At 41.0% G+C, this 22,323-nt stretch overlaps 1 protein-coding gene across 1 annotated transcript in view; it reads left to right on the plus strand.

The window, feature by feature from the left end:
* The window catches only part of TTC14 (tetratricopeptide repeat domain 14), a 47,932-nt gene that overhangs the window by 19,141 nt on the left and 6,468 nt on the right, over nt 1-22,323 (plus strand). The window contains 10 exon segments of the mRNA XM_073674973.1: nt 1,747-1,871; nt 4,385-4,584; nt 4,674-4,758; nt 6,691-6,820; nt 8,924-9,076; nt 14,261-14,332; nt 14,420-14,539; nt 18,541-18,663; nt 19,712-19,829; nt 21,097-21,206. Of these exon segments, the coding sequence (XP_073531074.1) occupies nt 1,747-1,871; nt 4,385-4,584; nt 4,674-4,758; nt 6,691-6,820; nt 8,924-9,076; nt 14,261-14,332; nt 14,420-14,539; nt 18,541-18,663; nt 19,712-19,829; nt 21,097-21,206 (1,236 nt within the window).

Below are 22,323 nucleotides of genomic sequence, written 5' to 3' on the forward strand. Positions count from 1 at the left end.
ATGCAGCACAAGTGCGCTGCGTGCAATCCGCAGTGACCAGATGTTACAGCATAGTGGATGGGATTTATACAAATCCCATACCCACTATGTTTCTGCGGCTCACCCACGGAAACTGACATGCGGCGCGTCTTTCCAGACTGCAGCATGTCAATTTCTCCTGCGGGTCCGGATGTGGGCTTTCCCCATAGACCTATTCTCTATGGGGAAAGCCAGCTTGTGAGAAAAAAAAAAAATCCGGCCGCCCTCATTTACATAATGAGCGGAAGCCGGAGGCAGCTCGTCCGCAGGCTCAGGGCCGCAGTCAGCTCCGGATCGTATGAACATAGCCTTATTTCCCTGATAAATTCTTCAGGTTAATATAGGTTGTTGATTTCCTGTGTATGCAATAAAATATTGCGGATTGTTTTTTGGTGGGGGTCTCTTTTTACTGAATCTTTTACTTCTATTTTTTTTTTCTTTGATTTTATTTTTAATGTATTTGTCAAAGAATACATCCTCTCAAAGGTGACAAAATACATTGACAGTGCTTTTTCTTTTTTTTTTTTTAATACCCAGCGATCATGTAAGCACTGGATCCAATAGAAGCACTGGTAATGCGGGTACTTCGGCATAGCTCTCATTTAGCACTATGTAGCCTACAGCAGTGAAGCTAGAGGAAGTGATAAACTTTTACTCTCTTCTCCCAAAGGTCCGCAGCTGTCTGACAAACTGGGTCTTCTGCTAGATTGCAAGAGCAATAAAGATGTTGTCCACTACTTTTACATTGATGGCCTATCCTTGGGATAGGTAATCAATGTCTGATTGGCTGGGGCCCGACACCTAGCACCCCACCCATCAGCTGTTATCGGTTGCGGCCGGAAGTACTTGCTTGTGGAGCTGGCTGTCTGCTTGTAGTGGCTGAGGCTTGTTACTGCATACCTGCCACCTATTGAGATCAATAGGAGGTGGATGTGCAGTCCCCTGCCTCGGCCACTACAAGCAGACGGCCAGCTCCACAATTGAGTCCTTCCGGCTGGCGGCCGCTACCACCAATAACAGCTGATCGGCAGGGGTGACAGGTGTCGGACCCTGGCTGATCAGACATTGATGACCTATCCTAAGGATAGCCCATCAATGTAAAAGTAGTGGACAACATCTTTAATTCAGAGACTCCAAAAGACGTTTCCGTAATCTCCGGACAGCGTTCAAGAGAGGGCTAAATTCCTTTAAACTGGGCTTATCAGAATTTGTATGGACTATTGGCCTTAATTCGATTTGTAGACGTCAATTTTCACTCGTGATTTTCTAATTAAATGGATGGTTCCCATTCAAAGGCATGTGCTACTTTTTAATTAATGGTCATGCAGTCGGTTGCTTTTTTCAGAATCTTTGGCCACTAGAGGGTCCCGGTTAGGGGATCTTGGCTTGTGATGTCCACATGAAACTCTGGCCAATGATGGTTGCAAGATCCAGTGTCTCCTGTTCACACTTGACTAACACTGCATGAAAGTTATTGAATCTGAGAATTTAGGCTGCATTGGCCTGTTTCCACTGTTTCCATTAGTGTTTTTGTATGTAAGAACACAGTATAGTCTGCAGTACTTTCTGGGCAGAGCCTATTAGAAGTGTGTCAGCAATTTATGGGCTTCTGGGATTTCTTCTTGCTATCATGCCTACACTAACAGGGAGAAGAACCACGGAGGGGTATCTTTACACTTACACTGACCGATCGCCATAGACTCACTGTTTCATTTTCTTTTCTGGCAGGAAAGAGAGGAATCTTGACAGCATTGAAATTCAGCAGTTCATTGCCAGGAAAGCAGATCTGCTATTTGCCCTGTCATGGAAATCTAATGTCCGGGAAAATGCAGAGTCACATGAATCGTCAGAAGGTATGCTAACATTTCATGTTTGATGAAACTGCTTTGTGTTCTTTTAGCCTCAAGTTAGTCATATAATGTTTTTAAAGAGGTTACCCCACCAATACTCTATCACTTATCCCCTGCATTAGAAATCTATGATCAGTAGGGGTCCAACTGCTGAGACCCATACTTATCACGAAAATTGGGATTCTGTGACCACTGTTTAGGTCATGGTCTCTGGGAGTTGAGATCACCTTGCGCACTACCATGCTCATAGCCCTATATAAGTGATTAAAACAGTGACCATGCTGGTGCATTACTGCTCACATAAACCATTAAAGTGAATAAAGCGATGGTCATGCATGCACTCTACTGCTTTATTGGGAGCCCCCATTCTCAGGATCCCAGCAGTCAAGGCCCCTCTGATCATACATTTATCACTTATCCAGTGGATTTGATGATAAATATTGATTGGGAATAAATTCACACATAAGCTGCATTTACACTGAAAGATAATCTTGAAGCAGTGTTCTTAAGAGTACTTATTTCACAAATACAGTGGCAGTTAAAATATTGGGCACCCCTGGTCAAAATTACTATTGTGAACAGTTAAGCAAGTTGAAGATGAAATGATCTCTGAAAGGCCTTAGTTTAAAGATGACACATTTTCTTTGTATTTTAGCCCAAAAAAATTTTTTATTTTTTTTTACATTTTTAAAAATTACAAAAACGAAAATGGGCCAATGTAAATGTTTGGGCACCCTGCATGATTAGTACCTAGTAGCACCCCCTTTTGAAAGTATCACAGCTTGTAAACACTTTTCGTAGCCAGACAGGAGGAGTCTTTCAATTTTGTTTGAGTGATTTTCATCCATTCTTCCTTGGGAAATTCATCCAGTTCTGTGAGATTCCTTGGCCGTCTTGCATGCACTGCTATTTTGAAGTCTAGCCACAGATTTTCAGTGATGTTTAAATCAGGGGACTGTGAGGACCATTGTAAAACTTTCAGCTTACGCCTTTTGAGGTAGTCTATTGTAGATTTTGACGTGTGTTTAAGGCTATAAGAAGATGGCAAAGCTTTTTCAAGTTCCCCTTTCTTCAGTTTGAAATGTAATTAAGAAATGGCAGTTAACAGGAACAGTAGAGGTCAAGATAAGGTCTGGAACACCAAGCAAAATTTCAGTGAGAGGTGCTCCTAGGATTTCTAGAGAGGCAAATCAGAACCCCCCGCTTGACTGCAAAAGACCTTCAGAAAGATTCAGCAGACTCTGGAGTTGTGGTACATTGTTCTACTGTTCAGAGACACCTGTACAAGTATAGCCTTCATGGAAGAGTTATCAGAAGAAAACCTCTCCTGCTTCCTCACCATAAAATTCAGCGTCATAACTATGCAAAAGAACATCTAAACAAGCCTGATGCATTTTGGAAACAAGTCCTGTGGACCGATGAAGTTAAACTAGAACTTTTTGGCTACAATGATAAAAGGTATGTGTGGACAAAAAAGGTCACAGAATTTCAGGAAAAGAACATCTCACAAACCTTTAAGCATGGGGGGGGTGGATCAATCATGGTTTGGGGTTGTGTTGCAGCCAATGGCACGGGTAACATTTCACGGGTAGAGGGAAGAATGGATTCAATGAAATTTCAAAAAATTCTTGATGCAAACCTAACACCATCTGTAAAAAAGCTGAAGTTGAAAAGAGATGGCTTCTACAAATGGATAATTATCCTAAACGTACTTCAAAATCCACAATAGACGACCTCAAAAGGCGCAAGCTGAAGGTTTTACTATGGCCCTCACAGTCCCGTGATCGGAACATCATTGAAAATCTGTGGCTAGACCTCAAAGTAGCACTACATGCAAGACGACCCAGGACTCTCACAGAACTGCAAGAATATTCCAATGAAAATCCCTCAAGAATTGAAAGACTCTTGCCTGGCTACAAAAAGTGTTTACAAGCTGTGATACTTTCAAAAGGGTCTGCTACTATGTATTAACTGTACAGGGTGCCCAAACTTTTGCATCAGCCCATTTTCCTTTTGTTTTGTTTTCCTTTTTGTCTCATTTACAGCAGAAAGGCTTCATTTTCACACACAAGTGTGTGTGAATAAAGCAGTAGTGTGCATGTGTGACCACGACTCCCTGTCTATAGGGCTAGTGGAGATAAGCAAGCAATACAGAAGGCATAACGCCACTGACTTACAAGTTTTATATAGCAATAAATATTCGAGTAATAGCAGACCTGCCACAAGTAGACTTTTACTTCACCCTGCCACAAAAACTGCTAGACGCTTTATTGGTTGCTAGGATTGTCTGGCAGTATGAAAGGAATATGAAACCTCAATCCTACCTTAAACCACTGAAGTTGGTGATATTAACCTCTCCACTTCCTATGATCTCCAAGGAATCTGTAAAAAGTATTAAATATTTTTTATATTCGCTAATACTGGGGTGCATCTTATAGTCCGAAAAACCTCCATCGTCTACTGCCTGGATACAATCCACATGAAAACTTAATCTGCTTTGTATTTTTATATTGAAGGTTGCTATGCAGTCATGCCCCCTTTGGAGCAATTCATGGAGGTCCCTTGCGGTCAGAAAAGGGAATTGTTCTTCAGAGATGTTGAGCGTGGTGATGTAGTTATTGGAAGAATTACTTCGATTCGTGACTTTGGATTTTTCATGGTGCTGATCTCAATGGGCAGTGGCATATTGAGAGCTCTTGAGTCATTAGAGATAAGTGTAGGTATTTATGCTGCCGCCAAACTGGGTTCATGATGAGGATGCGGTGCCCAGTAAAGTACTTTAATGGTTATTATTTATTTTCTTAGGCTTTGTGCCCTATTAGAGATGTGCCTTCCCAAAGTAACCATGGTGATCCTTTGTCATATTACCAAATTGGAGACCTAATTCAAGGTAATGTAACCACGTATACTTCCTGTAGAGAATACCTCACAATTGAATATCATAGTGTTGCTTTATTGACATCGGTATATTGCAGGTCTGTGTGTGTGCACCAAAAACTGCATCTGATACTATCATGAGAATCCATCCTTTATCGTACTTTTAAAGGGAACCTGTCACCTAGTTTTTCCCTTATAAAGTAAGGCTGCCACCATTAGGGAATTTTTCACAACATACTGGAATGCTGTAAAGAAAATTCCCCAATCCAGTCTGCAGATCCCAAAAAAGAGCTTTTATTACTCTTAGAGATGTGGCAATCCGGTCCAATGGGCGTCTCTGGTCTTGATCCGGCGCCTCCTCTCTTCTTGCGATCGCTGTCTTCCTTCCTTGCTTTCTGTGGATTATGCGTCCTAAGTCATCCACACAGTGTCCTCCATCGTGCTCTTGCACAGGCGTTCTTCTACCTGCCCTGCTGAGGGCAGAGCAAATTACTGTAGCGCACATGCGCCGACTTTACTTCCGGGTCATCGGTGCTCTTTTATTCCGGGGCATGCACACTACAGTACTTTGCTCTGCCCTCGGCAGGGCACATGAACATTGTTTTTTTGACACTTCCAATTGTAGAATTTATTTTATTCCAAGATTTATTTATTAAAATGTACTTTCTTTGTGGGACAACCTCTTTAAAGGGGATATCTGGGACTTTGTAGAAAAAGTAAGTAGTTGTGAGTTGAGTATGTTATTTTTATTTTATTTTTTTTTATTTTACAAGTGGAACTACTTCATTTAAAAGGGGGTTGTACAGCTATTGGACAACCCCTTTGATAATTTTTTAAAGCTTTTTATTGATTCGCTTCATAACATCCGTCTAGAGCAGGGATGTCAGACTCAAATACACAAAAGGCCAAAATTAAAAGCTTGGACAGTCATGGGCCAACCTTGATCTTTATTAATAAAAATGCCTACAATTGAGGATGGCTTTCATTATCCGCAAAATATAGCTGTGAACCTTTTCGTATGGAAACAAACTGAAAGGGGTTGTTCCACAAACAAAAGTACATTTTAATAAACAGATCTTAGAATAACATACACATAATCACAAATGGGGCATACTGGAATATGTTATGTAAGAATAGTAAAATGCATATGGCCCAATATCTTAATTTAAATACGTAATAATAAAGGATAAAAAAACATGACTTAGTAAAGAATACACATAATAAGGTATGATGCCAACAAAAGTGCCCCCAAAACACAGTATGATACCCTACTGAACCCCCCTCCAGCAAATTATGGTGACCCCAACACAGTATTATGCCCCAACTGTGATCCCCACACAGTATGATGGGTCCCACATAGTTCTCCATATTGTATGTTAAACCCCACATAGCCCTCCACACAGTATAATGGGCCCTACTTGGCCCTCCACACAGTAGAATGGGACCCACATTATAAAAAACATGCTTGCCTCCCCCTGTTTCTCATTGTTCTGGTCTCCGTAGTGCATGCCTTGAAGCTCCTCACTGCTCTGCACAGCAGGCGCAAAATAGTGACATCATCGTGCCCACTGCTCTGAGATGTCAGAAGGAGAATAATGGGGGAGCGGACAGCTTCCCTCTTCCATCATTGCTTTCAACTGGGGGGGGCAGGGAAGGCATCACGGGCCAGATTTGGCCCACGGGCCAGAGTTTGACATGTGGTTTAGCGGTTACAGTAGCATTTACTGTACGGCCACAAAATGACTAATTGAGGAAGGGGCATAAGGAAATTGTGCTTTATGCAAATCAATGCATCCATCTTGCTATGTGAACCAAGAAAGTTTACCTAACTCGGATCACAGGACCCGTCATGTTCTGCCATCTGATAGAGGATGAGCTCCACTGCTTATATAATGTTCTCCATGCAATTTTTAGTAGTCATTTAATTTATGTCAATCTCTTTTAGCTGCTGTAAAGGACATTGACCGTTACCATGAAAAGATCACCCTGTCCTTGCATAAGTCTTCACTTCCCAGTCATCTGTCTCATCTAAAGCTTGGAGTTACCAGCTCAGAAGATATGCCTGAATACTATAAGTATGATTAGAAATCTTCGCTCAGATATTTCTTTTTTTTTTTAATATATATTTTCTGTCTGAAAAGTAATTTAAACTTCCATTGGAATAATGGGGTCTGGCAGGTTTCCATCAGACTTTATGGTATTTTTTACTACAGTTCCTCATTCGGTGCTTCTATTCTTGCCATCAAAAATATGGTTTCATATTTTATAACAGACCCAATTAAAGCTAATGAGCACCATGAGGACTTGCTAGTATTCACTTGAAAGCTGGCGTCACATAGCTGTTGTCAGTTATAAAGGGAAGTCAGGACCCTAGTGTGAACAGAAACTAAAGCAGATCTTGTACTTGCATATGCTAAGTTAAGTACAGGTCCTTTGTCTCGTGGGAGCGGCATGGCTGTTATGAAGCAGGGTCAAGTGTAAGTCTGTATTGTTTAAGCTTCACATGGTTTTTCCAAGGTGTTTTTTTTTTTTTTTGGATATATAATATATATACTGTGCAAATGTGGAAAAAAAGTGCTGTAAAGTAAAAATGCCTTAAAATAATAGAATTTTGTTAATCGATGAAAATGAACTATTAGCACAATAGTTTAATAAACAAGAGAAATCTAAATGAAATCAATATTTGGTGTCACCAGGCTTTGCCTTCAAAACATCATCAATTCTTCTACATCTAGTTTTTGAAGAAGCCCAGCAGGAAGGTTGTTCCAGACATCTTGGAGAACGAACTACAGATCTTCTGTGGATGTCGCTTGTGCGGATTCTCCTGTCTCCTCATATAATCCCAGATGACTCAGTGATGTTGAGATCAGTGCTCTGTGAGGGCCATATCATCACTTCCGGACTCTTTGCTCTTATTTAAGCTGAAGTTAGTCTGAACGACATTGGCTGTATGTTTTGGGGTTGTTGTCCTCCTGCAGAATAATATTTTTGTAGTCTGTCTGCAAATGTACCTAGAAGAATTGATGCTGTTTTGAACGCAAAGAGTGGTCACACCAAATATTGATTTGGATTTCTTTTGTTCACTCATTGCTTTTTTGAATTGATAAACCTAAACTAGTAACCCTTCTATTTATGAAGGCATTCTTACTTTCCAGCATTTTTCCACACCTGCTAAACACAAATATATATCCTACCCATTCCTGAAACTTTTACGTTGCAGTATTCTTGTACTACTCTACTGGTGCAGAAAATATTTCTTGATCCTGATGCCACCTTTTTTTCATCTTGATACATCATGAAAAGCTCCCCAATTCCACAGTGTATGGGAAATCTGCAAGCACAAAAGTTTTTTATAGAACTGTGTATAGCAGCCGTGTACTTGATTTCCTTAAGACGAGCATATGAAAGATCATATGCCACCTGTATGTCGAATGGATATATGGATGAAGTTTTGCCCGTTTTTATTGTTTTGGGATGACAAATACACGAATGTAAATTATTTTTGACATTCACAAATCAATAAAAAAAAATTTAAAGTCAGTTTCTTTTTTTAAAGTTTGGAACTGGATCCATTAATAAAGGATGCAATATAGGTGGTTACAGTATGGCATTTGTTTCTTTTACATACCCACTGAGTTCTATAGGCAAATCTCATCCATAAAATGGAAGAGACTAGTGCATGTGCATTGTTTTTTTTGTTTTGTTTTTTACTATTATCACATGGGGAAAATAAATAATTGAAACTAGCCCATTCAATAACATTGGTTTCTGTATGGTATCTGTTTTGCACAAGCACAGCACATAAAATATTTCATAAGAGCTGAAGATATACCAATAAAACTGTGGCCGGCCATATATTTTAGGCAAACGAGCACCTCACGAGATGGCTATTACAGTGAATAAGACTCTTATGTTGAATTCTTCTTTCTTATTTTTTTCTTCAGCTCTCCCCCATGACTGTTAGAGAGTAAAGGGTTTTATGAAACAGCAGTTTTGGGATTTGCTGTCAGTCGTATAAGTATATCTTTATTTTGCCCATAAAATAGCAGACATGAAATTTATGAAATGCTCAACAAATAAATCTCAATGCCAGCATATGGTAAAAAACAGTTTTCACAGCCTTTTTACTATAATGATAAATGTATATTAACTACTGGATGAATTTTGTTTTCATCAAGACACAGTACTGCCTTTTCCAGCAGCAACAACACTTATGAAAAGGTCCTGCGGCAATCTGTGGCGTTTTCCAACCCATCTACTGTTGAATTCCTCTTAAGTAGTCTTGGAATTGATGAATCTAAGCCACCATCTTTAATACGAGGCCTTCAGAGGTAATGTTACGTAACATAACTAGCTGTAAATTGATGTCATGGGTTACAGAAGATGCTGCTGCATATCGACTCTTGTCACATTTACTAATGCATACGAAGGGACAACGGCAAAGCAATGCAGAAGAAGGTGCACTCCTAGAGATATCAAATTAAATGTTTATTGAACACAATATAATTCCATAGTTTAAAAACTCCTCATCAGCATAGATAAATACACATGAGCAATAATATGCATTGTGGTACATAGGCTTATAATAAAGAAACTATGTAACTAACGTATATACTCGATTATAAGCCGACCCGAATATAAGCCAAGGCACCTAATTTTACCACCAAAAAGTGAGAAAACTTAATGACTCAAGTATAAGCCTAGAAATTTCCCCATCCTGGCATGCATGGCCCCCTCATCCCCAATCCTGGTATGCATACCCCCCCATCACTGCACACATGAAAAAAAAATAAACACTCCTACTCACCTTCCTTCCCTCTGCTCCAGCGCTGCAACTTGTTGTGCCAGCAACTCGCCTCAGCATCTGAGCAGTGCATAACATCACTGCCATGCGCCCTCAGACGCTGAGGTGAGCTGCAGGGATATTCACTCCTCTCCACGCTGGGACTATGGGCTGTGGAGAGGAGTGAATATGCATTTTTTTTAATGGCACGCACTGTCAGCAGCGGCTCCTGCTGTGGCTCAGCGATCCTGTGTGCCCGCTACTAAATAGAATGAATATTCACTCTTCTCCACGCCCATGGGCGGGGAGAAGAGTGAACATTCATACTCTAATAGCGGGCACAGAGGATCGCTGATCTGCAGCAGGAGTTGGCGGCTACAATGTGCGCTATTAAAGAAAATGAATATTCACTCTTCTCCGCTCCCATGGGCGTGGAGTAGAGTGAATATTCATTTTCTTTAGCAGCGGGCACACGTGGTACCTGCACCAGCTGGTTACTGCCTGTGCCCCGATCCTCCACTGCCGCAACACCCTCCCCCCCCCTTCTCATGGACACACCTTCTCATTTAAAGATTTTTCTGTATTTTCATGACTATGAAAATTCTACATTCACATTGAAGGCATCAAAACTATGAATTAACACATGTGGAATTATATACTTAACAAAAAAGTGTGAAACAACTGAAAATATGTCTTATATTCTAGGTTCTTCAAAGTAGCCACCTTTTGCTTTGATGACTGCTTTGCACATTCTTGGCATTCTTTTGATGAGCTTCAAGAGGTAGTGCTGTTCCAATATCTATATCTCTATCTATTGCTCAAAAAAATTAAGGGAACACTCAAATAATACATCCTAGATCTGAATGAATTAAATGTTCTCATTGAATACTTTGTTCTGTACAAAGTTGAATGTACTGACAACAAAGTCACAGAAAAATCATCAATGGAAATCAAATTTATTAACCAATGGAGGCCTGGATTTGGAGTCACCCCCTAAAATTAAAGTGGAAAAACACACTACAGGCTGATCCAACTTTGATGTAATGTCTTTAAAACAAGTCAAAATGAGGCTCAGTATTGTGTGTGGCCTCCACGTGCCTGTATGACCTCCCTACAACGCCTGGGCATGCTCCTGATGAGGTTGCGAATGGTCTCCTGTGGGATCTCCTCCCAGACCTGGACTAAAGCATCCGCCAACTCCTGGACAGTCTGTGGTGCAATGTGACGTTGGTGAATGGAGCGAGACATGATGTCCCAGATGTGCTCAATCAGATTCAGGTCTGGGGAATGGGTGGGCCAGTCCATAGCTTCATTGCCTTCATCTTGCTGAAACTGCTGACACACTCCAGCCACATGAGGTCTGGCATTGTCCTGCATTAGGAGGAACCCAGGGCCAACCGCACCAGCATATGGTCTCACAAGGGGTCTGAGGATCTCATCTCGGTATCTAATGGCAGTCAGGCTACCTCTGTCAAGCACACGGAGGGCTGTGCGGCCCTCCAAAGAAATGCCACCCCACACCATTACTGACCCACTGCCAAACCGGTCATGTTGAAGGATGTTGCAGGCAGCAGATCGCTCTCCATGGCGTCTCCAGACTCTGTCATGTCTGTCACATGTGCTCAGTGTGAACGTGCTTTCATCTGTGAAGAGCACAGGGCGCCAGTGGCGACTTTGCCAATCCTGGTGTTCTGTGGCAAATGCCAAGCGTCCTGCACGGTGTTGGGCTGTGAGCACAACCCCCATCTGTGGACGTCGGGCCCTCATACCACCCTCATGGAGTCGGTTTCTAACCGTTTGTGCAGACACATGCACATTTGTGGCCTCCTGGAGGTCATTTTGCAGGGCTCTGGCAGTGCTCCTCCGGTTTCTCCTTGCACAAAAGAGGAGGTAACGGTCCTGCTGCTGGGTTGTTGCCCTCCTACGGCCCCCTCCACGTCTCCTGGTGTACTGGCCTGTCTCCTGGTAGCGCCTCCAGCCTCTGGACACTTCACTGACAGACACGGCAAACCTTCTTGCCACAGCTTGCATTGATGTGCCATCCTGGGTGAGCTGCACTACCTGAGCAACTTCTGTGGGTTGTAGAGTCCTTCTCATGCTACCACAAGTGTGAAAGCACAACCAACTATCAAAAGTGACCAAAACATCAGCCAGAAAGCATTGGTGCTGAGATGTAGTCTGTGGTCCCCACCTGCAGAACCACTCCTTTATTGAGTGTGTCTTGATAATTGCAAATAATTTCCATCTATTGTCTATTCCATTTTCATAACCGCATGTGAAATTGATTGTCAGTGTTGCTTCCTAAGTGGACAGTGTGATTTCACAGAAGTTTGATTTACTTGGAGTTATATTCTGTTGTTTAAGTGTTCCCTTTATTTTTTTGAGCAGTGTATATATGTGTATAAGCTGAGGGGTGACTTTTTCAGCATAAAAAATGTGCTGAAGAAGTCGGCTTATACTCGAGTATTGACGGTAGGTATAAATCCAGACAATGCTGGTCAATCCCACAAATATAGGTACTTTCAAGGTGAACTGAATGTTCTAAGGATAATGTGCACGGTCATCCCAGAAACCCCTAGGATGATAGAGTGCAAATGGAGGTAAGTATAATAAAAAACTAGGTCCACATGTATCATGCACTGTAATGGTATCAAAATATCCAAACACAAACTAGAAGAATAAATCAATCACCTGAAGAAGCTGCTTGAGTTGCAGCAATACGTGTGGGGGCTCTCTCCCCTTCTACCTATCTTATTGGCACTTATCGGCATAGCTGTGGAGTCGGAGCCCATTTTGGTGGAGTTGGTATAAAATGGACCAACTCCGACTCCTAAAATATATAATTGGGTACAGTAGTTCAATGCTGTTTGAGGGGAATACTTTTTCATAAGAATTTGTGAAAGTTATGAAATGTCCTCTAAATGTCTGTCCTTTTCCTGATCTAAGGGTCTAGACTTTTAGCTGAGATGAATCTGTGCTACAGTAAATTTATCACGTAAACATGAGCCATGTATGAGGGAGTTGGAGTCTGTGTCATGGAAATTGAGATGTCGGAGTAGGAGGTTTGGCTTACTGACTCCACAACCTTGCTTATCGGTTCTGATTTCATTACCTACTATTGGTATGATTCATTGAACTTTATATGATATCTTCATCTCCTGACCATACTGATTGTTTGGTTAACCCCTGCACGAACAATGACTTATATTTATGTCCATCTGTAGTGGCCACAGCTGGGTACTACACATCCTCCTCCCATTCAATTGAATAGGAGGCGGATGTGCAGTAACAAGCGCCGGCCTACAACTTGACGGCCAAGCATCGCCGGCACCGATAACAGCTGATCAGCGGGGGTGCCACGTGCGGAAACCTGGCCGATTATACATTGATGCCGTATCCTATGGATAGGGCATCATTGTGAAAGTAGTGGACAACTCCTTTAATCACCCATCAAGTGTCTCTAACAGCCGCGGGGGGATCCGAGATCGACCCGCGGCTGTTGACTAGTTAAATGCCGCTGTCAATAGATGGCCATGCACATTATCCTTACATTATTTAGTTCAGCTTGAGGTGCTTATACTTGTGGGATTGACCAGTATTGTCTGGATTTATACCTAGCTGTTACATACAATAGTTTCTATATGTACCACAGTGCATATTATTGCTCATATATGAATTTATCTATGCTGATAAGAAGAGATTGTTTTTGTGCTCAATAAAAATTTAATTTTATATCTCTAGGTATCCACTTCCTTCTGCATTGCTTTGCTGTTTTCCCTTTGTATTAGTTGTTTCTTTCAGTGGTAGCATCCTATTATTTGTCTGTGCATCTGCATTGTTCATAAACATTTACTAATGCAATGTACGTATGAAATGGCACCCAACTAATAAATCACTCCTGTTGCATGATTTTCCAATCATAAAGCTGACAGCGTCCACTTATTTGTATTTAATCCATATATTCTTTTGGCTATGTGTGTTTTTCAGTGTGACATTAAGGCCATATTCACACATATTTTCAAACTGCAGTATATCCTATCATTCCTGTGTTTTGCTTCTTTTGCCACCAAAACTTTGTGCCAGTATCCATAATGCAAAAATGCAGTATTTTCATCCATTCTGTACATTTCTGTTGCACTTTTTCAAGTGCATGTGCACATACATGCGATGGATCTATTGTCCAAAGGGATATTAAAGGGTTATTACCATCTTCAAAGATGGTTATAATTGGAAAGTACTTGTAAAAACAATTAACTGTTCATTAAAATTTCCCCCTCGATAATTAAGTTGTTTTTTTATGTATTACTCATTGTTTAGGTTACTGGCTACCGCTCTTGTCTAGCAGCGGTGGCTGAACATGCACAATGCTAACAAGCTCTTTACTGTTGAGCTTGTAAGTATTTCCCTAAAGCTGTCCAGGGTGGCTGGAGTGCAGTGCTGGCTCCAGATTGTGGCCAGCTTCAGTGCTTCTGCGCTCCTCCAGTGCTGCAGAGACCAGGTGGCGTCATAGCATCGGAGAGCACACAGTTCATGCCAGTGGTGCAATGATCAGACTGTAAATTAAGCAGGCGCTCCTGCTCCCCAGTAGGCCGGAAGCTGGGGAGTGTTGCACTCTTAAAAATGAAATCTGGGATAAACCTTTTAATTGTTATATTATATCATTTGTGTAAGTCTTTTCATCCCTCAGATGGCGAAAAATGTAAAGAAAAACAAAAACACTTTCTTTCCACAGGGAGAATTTTTGTGATCAAGATTATGCTCCTTCTTTAAGAAGAAAGCAGTCCTCCTCATGGGCATTAAAGTGGTAAGTTTATTTCTACTTTTTGTGGACTGGTAAAATGTGATTTCTGTTAAATGTTAAAATGCCTTTGTCCATTTTATTTTTTTACAGTGTGAAGATGGGAGTTGATTACTTCAAGCTAGGACGCCATGTAGATGCCATGAATGAATACAACAAAGCTTTAGAAATTGATCCCAAAAATGTTGAAGCTCTGGTAGCGCGAGGTGCCTTGTGAGTATCTCTTAACTGCAATATCCTTATGTGTGTACAAGAAGTTAATATTGGGGAATAGAGAAGATATATTTCATACCTGATATTTTTGAAGTTCATCTATAATTAACACTGGATATATAAAGTTATTTAGTTTGGTACAAATGTATTTCAGTCTGTACGCATCCTTGCAGTAGACGTGATGTCATCTGCCCCGTTCAGCGCTCAATGTGGAAGTGAGCAGTGCAGGATTAACCCGTTAATAGCTATATATTAGCAGCGCAGGACTTATGGCTTTATATCAGAACTGCAGCAACGTAGAGATACATCGCTGGAATCTGGGTCTCTGCCCCTACATCATGCTAATCCTAGATGGGGTAGCAAAAACCTATCACCATTTCTTGCTGTGACTGTAACACGCTTCCTTTTACCTACAATGGTTCACTGCCCTCTGCTGAACTACTTTACTGGTATGAAGTTACATCAGAGTGGGTGTACAAAAAACCTGACCAGCACCTCCATATAGTGTGAACAGGTGCATGCTGCAATGACTGCATAACATACAAAAAGAGAACACAGCCGCACCCTGTATGGGCCAAGATATATGCAAACACTGGAAACATGAGATCTAAACTACATTGTTGCTAAATAAAATGTACTTTAAATGAAGGTTCTTGGCGCATAAATTGGCCAATTCATATATGACCATCAACCATGGCAAGGTGACCTCCTTTTGATGGGTCCTATCCTCATGCCACTTTTGGGCTATAAGCCTACAATTTTAAATGGGCAGGTAGAGTTGGGGGTACAAGAGACGGAGCGCTTTCTCCCAGGAGCTCCTGATCCTGAATATGCAGAAAACATGGTTAGGCTACGTTCACACACTGCGTATTTTTGCGCGCGCTTTTTCAGACTACGCAATGTGCCTTGTGTCTGCCAGCAAAGTGAATGGGAAATTGACTTTGCCGTTCAGACACTGTGTAATTTTACGCAGCGCGAAAGCGCAGCTGCGTAAAGAATTGACATGTCAATTCTTAGTGCAGGCCATAGTGCGTATTCTCCCATATTGTGCCTATTATAAGCGATGGAATAACGCAGTGGTGTTCGCACACTGCGTAATTCCAGCGCTTTTTTACGGAGGTGCAGGAGAAATGAAGGATGTGACGTCACACGGGGGCAGCCCTAGGGAAAACAGGAACCGGAAATCCCACTATTTTGGGATTCTTTGTTCCTGGATCCCCGCCACTGCTCACATGTGACGAGCTTGGACACGATGGAAACAGTGGAGGTCTGTGAAGGACCGATTCATGCGGGTCAAACGGGAAGCGCCAAGTGGCTCTGCGGCCTATGGGAATAATGTGAAATTTGACCAGGAGCTACAATTCTTGATGGGAAGTCTGTATTACCGTCCGTAAGTATCAATAAAGTTTTTAACTTCTAATTTCAAGCGTTATCAAAATGACAAAAGACTAACATAATTGTTTTGATGTTTCCCTTTACAGAACCATTGGGAATGTACGGCCACTCCCAACGATGCCATCCTCTTCCTCTCCTGCTGCTGTGACTGCAACACCAACCGTGCCTGCGGTTATCCCCAGTGCTGTGCTGAGCACTACGCCCCCAATGCCAGAATGCAACTCAACCTCTGTGACCATGACAACAGAGTGTCAATCACCGACTACTGACAGCACCCTCTCAAGTCCGGCCCCCGAAAACCTGCCTGACTCTGAGGACCGTAGTGCTGCTAGACCTGTTCTGGTTGATTCGTCTAGCCCCTTGTCACCACCACCCAGAAAACAGGCTAAAAAAAGGAAAAATGTGGCAGTGCAGGAGGAGGAAAAGGTGGCTCTGGCACGGGCTATGGCCTTGATCCAACAACAGCCAGAGGATGATGAGTATAGCACCTTTGGGAGCTCGCTAGCCAGACGTGTAAGGAATTTAACCCCTGACAATAGAGAGTCCTGCATATCATTTTTATCGATGGTGGTGACATACTATGCAGAACACCCTAACCGCAAGTCCTCCTTGACAAAAGTTGTGTCCTCGTTAGAGGACTTGTGGCAGCCTGAGCCAGCAAGTTGTACTGCACCTACAGCAGCATTGAGATCTATGACATCTGTACCCAATGCTACTGCAGGTTCACATGGTGCCAGAGTAGCAGCACAGTCTAGAGATCACTTTCCAGACTGGAGCTACTACTCCTACACACAAAGCCTTTTACATGACAATTAGGCAAGTCTTGCCTTTAAAGACAGTTTGTATGGTGTGACAATGCCATGATGTCCAAGTCCACTCCTCAGTTGCCGCCAAGAGGGCATGTTTCCGGCTTTGATTAGTGTTGCCCAAGTGCTGAATGACTCACGGTCAGTGGTGAGGAGTAAAGGGCCTTGGGCAATACTAATGAAAGCTGGAAGCATACCCTCTTGGCGGCCATTGATGAGTGGAGTTGGACATCCATGTGGGTTTAAAATGTTCGCACCACTTTTTGGTGCTTTGCACTTTATGTTAACATGTTAAAGTTTACAAGAAAAAATAAAACCAATTTATGTAGATGAAACGATTTTTATAACATTTTTGAAAACCAGAAGAAATACTTTTGCAAGTAAAAACAGTTCCAGAAATATAAAAAATTTGAACTACAATGTTGTCTGCTTGTTTTCTTTGTCCACCGGGGCAAAATGTCACCAACATATTCACCACTGTCGGGACTTTAAGTCCTATGTATTGGGTGTGGTATTTTCTTCAAGGGCTCTCTGCGGGTCCAGCTGCTCAACACCGACACAGGAGTATTGCCAGGACACGGCACCTTCGGGACTCATAAAATAGTTAGCGAAGGTTTCCCTCACACTCACGCCTGAGTTGCATGGACGACCAGCTGACATGTAGAGGAAAGGAGTAAGGTTTGCCTGCTGTTTGACTCAAGGCCATTGCAGCTGCCAGATTAGCCATGCTGTATACTCCAGTGTATAATCTCTTCTCAGTAGAGAAGACAGGAAATGACATCAATGACACTTTTTTTTTTTCAACAAACTTTGTCTGTCTTTGTAGTGTACACTGCAGAAAAAAACGCATGTTTTAAAAAAAACGCAGTGTGTGAATGGAGGTGTTCTTTTTTTTACCTGCGAGAAAAAATACGCAGGTAAAAACTGCAGGAAAATACCCGCGCAGAAAATACGCAGTGTGTGAACGTAGCCTTAGGGTGAAAACTTTTGTAAATGGGGTATAGATGCTTTTATTTAAATACACCGTTATATTGGGATTAATTTAGAAATAAAATTCAGGTGCTTCTTTAACCCCTTTCAGACATCTTGCAATACACGTACAGCGCATGTCGAGTTCGGGTATATGGAGCTGGCTCAGGGACTGAACCCTCGCCGTGCCCGGCACCTGTTGGCATCTACCGGTTACATCAGTGATCAGAGCTAAGCTTAAATTCCACTGTAAATTCCGTTGATGCCCATCAAGTGTTTCTGGCGTGCTGATGGATTGCTATGGCTGCTGGAGGCCCCCAAAGCAGCCGTGTTGGTGACGCTGTGAAGCAAAGTCTTGTATAGAACAAGTGATCATATGTTAGTCTCCAGACTAAAAAAAAAGAAGATAAAAAATGTTAAACTTTAAATACCCCCCTCTTTTAAAAGGACATTTAAAATATAAAACTGCAAAAAAAATCAAATTTTTTAAAAATAATTAATTATTTAACCTGTACGATAAATGCTTTAAAGCAAACCAATCAAAACACCGGAACTACAGACTTTATCTGTATCTCCCACCTAAATATGCAATAATACCGATCAACACATGTACCCCAAAATGCACTCAATAAAACTGTCTTGTCTTTTTCACTATTTTTCATATGGCTATGTAGACAGATTTTTTTTTTTTTTTTTAAAGTTATGACTTTGAAGGAGAGTATAAACGAAATTGTTGCCATGGTGGCTAGGAGTTAATGTGTTGCAGACTTGCTGATGAAATGTAATGTGCTTCTATTATTTTTTACTATTTTGTTTTATTATTTTTCCTAGATACGCTACAAAAGGCAGCTTAAATAAAGCAATTGATGATTTTGAAATTGCCCTAGAAAACTGCCCAACTCATAAGAATGCAAGAAAATACCTTTGCCAAACACTTGTGGAGAGAGGTGGCCAGTAAGTCCATTTTATACAGGATTGCTTTCTCTTGTGATCGTTTTCCCATCTGTAAAGGACATGTCTTCCCTCCTAACTACTTGTATTCTTCAGTCTCAAACACAAAAAAGCCAACATGTGTTTATTAATATAACTATTTTCCCCAGTTGTATCCTGTCCATTCATTCTGAAGTCTTACACATGTCTATAGGCTGTGTGCCCACAATGAGATTTTGAAGCTGTGTATTCACGCTATGCCAAGAAATCAGTGTCTTACAGTTCCAGCAAAGCAGATGGTACTTATAGAAATGTCATGCCCATTGTTGTGTTTTGTTTTTTTTACTCAGCGTAAACTGACCTGCGGTGCGTGTTTGAAATCCGCAACATGGCGTTTTATCTGAGCATTTTCCCCATAGAATTACATTAGATACAGAAAATCGGCAGGTAAAAAACGCTTTTGCATTTTTAGTGCGTTTGTGCTGCAGAAACACATTAAAAATGCATGTAAACTACACGACTGTGTCAATAACATTTTGTCAAAGCCGAAGACAAGGAAGTGTCAAAAACCCAATGAAAAACCGCAAGCAATATAATTTACTTAATAGGTGTAGAAATGCTTCAGAAATTCTGCAACATCAAAAATTCACCAAAAGCTCATTGTGGGAACGTAGCTTTAAGATCCATTTATATGGACTGTCAGATTGGCACTAAATGACCACTAAATATTCACTATCGGAGATCATTTAATAGTCTCTTTACACAGGCAGACTGCTCAAGATGTGCACTGAGCGACCAGTAATAATTGTTCTGTGCACGTATGCTTTCATTGTTCTCGGCAGCGCAAGTCCTGTTAACACTGGACAAAGCGCTGTCAAGAAGGATAATTTTTAAGCTTGCTTAAAAATCACTTCACCCGATGAACTAGCATTTTGTTAGTTCATCGGGTAATCTGCTGCCTGTTTATACGGACAGATTATTGTGAAAATATGTTCATAAGAACTCTCGTTCACCATCTTTCATTGTCAGTGCAGTCTGTTTTGTTGAAACTAACATAATGACCTCATTGCAGGCTGGAGGAGGAGGATAAACTACTGAATGCGGAGAGTTACTACAATAAGGCTTTAACCATTGACAAATCCTTCATGGAGGCTGAGGAGGCTCTGAACAAAGTGCGCCAATGTATACAGGTGATTCTTTATTTTCTCTATGATATGAACTGGGACAAGCAAGCGCCATGCTACCCTATATATTGATATTGATGGGCTACTATAAATTCTTCAATACAAGCTGCTTTCTCTCTATATATTATACTAAAGGGATTCTCCATGCCATAAATATCTGAGAATAGCTTAGAATATTATAAATTAATCATACTTGCCATACAAATTCATGCTGCTCCGAATTTGCCATTCTAGTCCTGCAACAGTCTCTGCACATGATCGGCTGCAGGCACGTACTGATCGGCTGTAGGCACGTACAATCTGCCCACATGACTGCTGCAGCTAATGAGTCTCTGTAGCACAGAGATCAGTGGGCAAACATCATGTGGTTAGCATTCAAGTTATCAGCTATAGGAATGTACAGAGACTGGTGGGGGGGATCAGTAAGGTGAGTTTGTCTAATTTTATTATTAATAATAATTAATTTATAAATTTTAAGATATTCTCAGGATTTTTTTTCTACCTCAGCGCTGCATTCCTTGAGAGCCATAGTTGGAATTCTGTTTTATAGTAATCCATTAACTGCTGTCTATATACTATGGATACATTGCTTATCTTTGCCTTAATTGTAGACTTTATTTGGGGGGGAGGTTGAGCTTGCAGCTATGATCAGTTGACAGAAGGACTATTCTTTTCAGGATATGGGGTAATGTAGGTAAACTGGGCTTTCACACATCAGATCAGTGGCTCTCCAAATAAGCTGTCAGATGACTTATTATCCACTTAGTTGTTTCTCTCTTGTATACTATGTCCTGTAATACTGATGATGTGTTTCTCTGTGTCTCCTCCTGCCTTGAACTCTTGGCTGCGACTGTGAATATCCATCGCTTCTCCTACTGCTTTGAAAATGGATTGATTCCTAAACTACCACTAAAATGGACTCGGGTCATTGTCAACTGGTTTGTATGAACATATACTTCTGTGTTATTGATTGCCATTTTGGCCTGTATACCTCCTTGTTCTGATGGCTATGCTAATAACGCCTTCACTTGAATTCCATACTTTGTGAATTTATGCCCATGTATATTGTAATTTATGGCAAATTATACGTAATGGGTTTAATGTGGACATTGCTATTTTTCCACTTTTTATGCCAATTGATCCTTTTGTATATATATCTTGGCTCTTCTAAAACTATACATGTGGCTTATTGTCATTTATAACGTGGGTGGTGGGTCTGCTGAATATTATCATATGTGTTATAACAATATCTTTTTGATAACTTGATAAAAAGAAATCTTTCGAAAAAAGAGAGAAACATGAAGAAGAGGAAGAAAAAACTAAAGAAAGGAAAATAGAAACCAGTGCAGAGAAGTTGCGTAAACTTCTAAAAGAAGAGAAAAGGTACAGATATTCCATGATCTTCTAGGGATCCTGATAAACCAGCTTTTATTGCCTATATTTAATACAGTTGTTGAGTATTAGTGGTTTTATTCTGTATAGGTTTACACCCTTCCTGATATCTGCAGTACATGTACAGCATATGTCTGGGTGCAGGAGCTGAGCCCACACCATATCCGGCAGATGCCACATTGTTACACATGCAGCATCTGCCTTTAATCGCAGTGACTGGAGTTTGAAGAAAATTAAAATTCGAATCACCCCCCTTTTTCCCAGTTAAAAAATTGAACACATTTGGAGCTGCCACTTCTGTAAAAGTTTGATTTTATCAAAATCTATTATTTTTTGAATAAGCGCAATAAATCAAAAGAAAATTGGCATTTTTCAGTCATCACACAATCCATACATGCTCGTAAGAAAGTGGGTAACAAACTTTGGGGTCCACTTATTGGTGTTACCTCTTGCAAAAGTGAGAAATTTGGGGCTAAAGCAAGATTTTAGAGGTAAAATTATTTTTATTTCCTTTATTCCACTTTCCTGCGTAATAACTGATGGGTTAAAAAAAATATCCTGACAACAGTTTTAAAGTATTTATTTGAGGGTGAGATTTTTAAAATATCACTTTTCGGGAGTTTCCAATATATAGGCCCCTCAAAGTCCAGTCTCCCAGTGGGACATGTTACTGTTATGGTTTGCAGGTACTATTTGCACTATAATATGGCGCTCCTTCCCTTCTGAGCTTTGCACTGTGCCTCAAAAGTAGTTTGCGATTACATGTAGGGTATTGGCGTACTCAGGAGAAATTGCACAACAAACTGAGCGGTCCATTTTTTCCTATTAGCCCTTATAAAAATTAAAAATGTGGGGCTTAAGGCAGTAAAAATGTAATTATTCTTTCTTCACCGCCCAATGGTATACATTTCTGTGAGGCACATATGGTGTCAACATGCTCACTGCACTCCTAGAAGAATTAATTGAGAGGTGTAACTTGTAAAATTGCATCACTTATGGGGGTTTTATGCTGTTCTGACACCTCAGGGGCTCTGCCAATTTGACATGGCACCCTGAAACCATTTCAGCAAAATCTGAACTCCAATATGGCGCTTCTTCCCTTCTGAGC

The sequence above is a fragment of the Phyllobates terribilis genome, unplaced genomic scaffold, assembly GCF_046119375.1.
Source record: "Phyllobates terribilis strain yellow unplaced genomic scaffold, ASM4611937v1 Scaffold_3__8_contigs__length_932513732, whole genome shotgun sequence".
NCBI lineage: Eukaryota > Metazoa > Chordata > Amphibia > Anura > Dendrobatidae > Phyllobates > Phyllobates terribilis.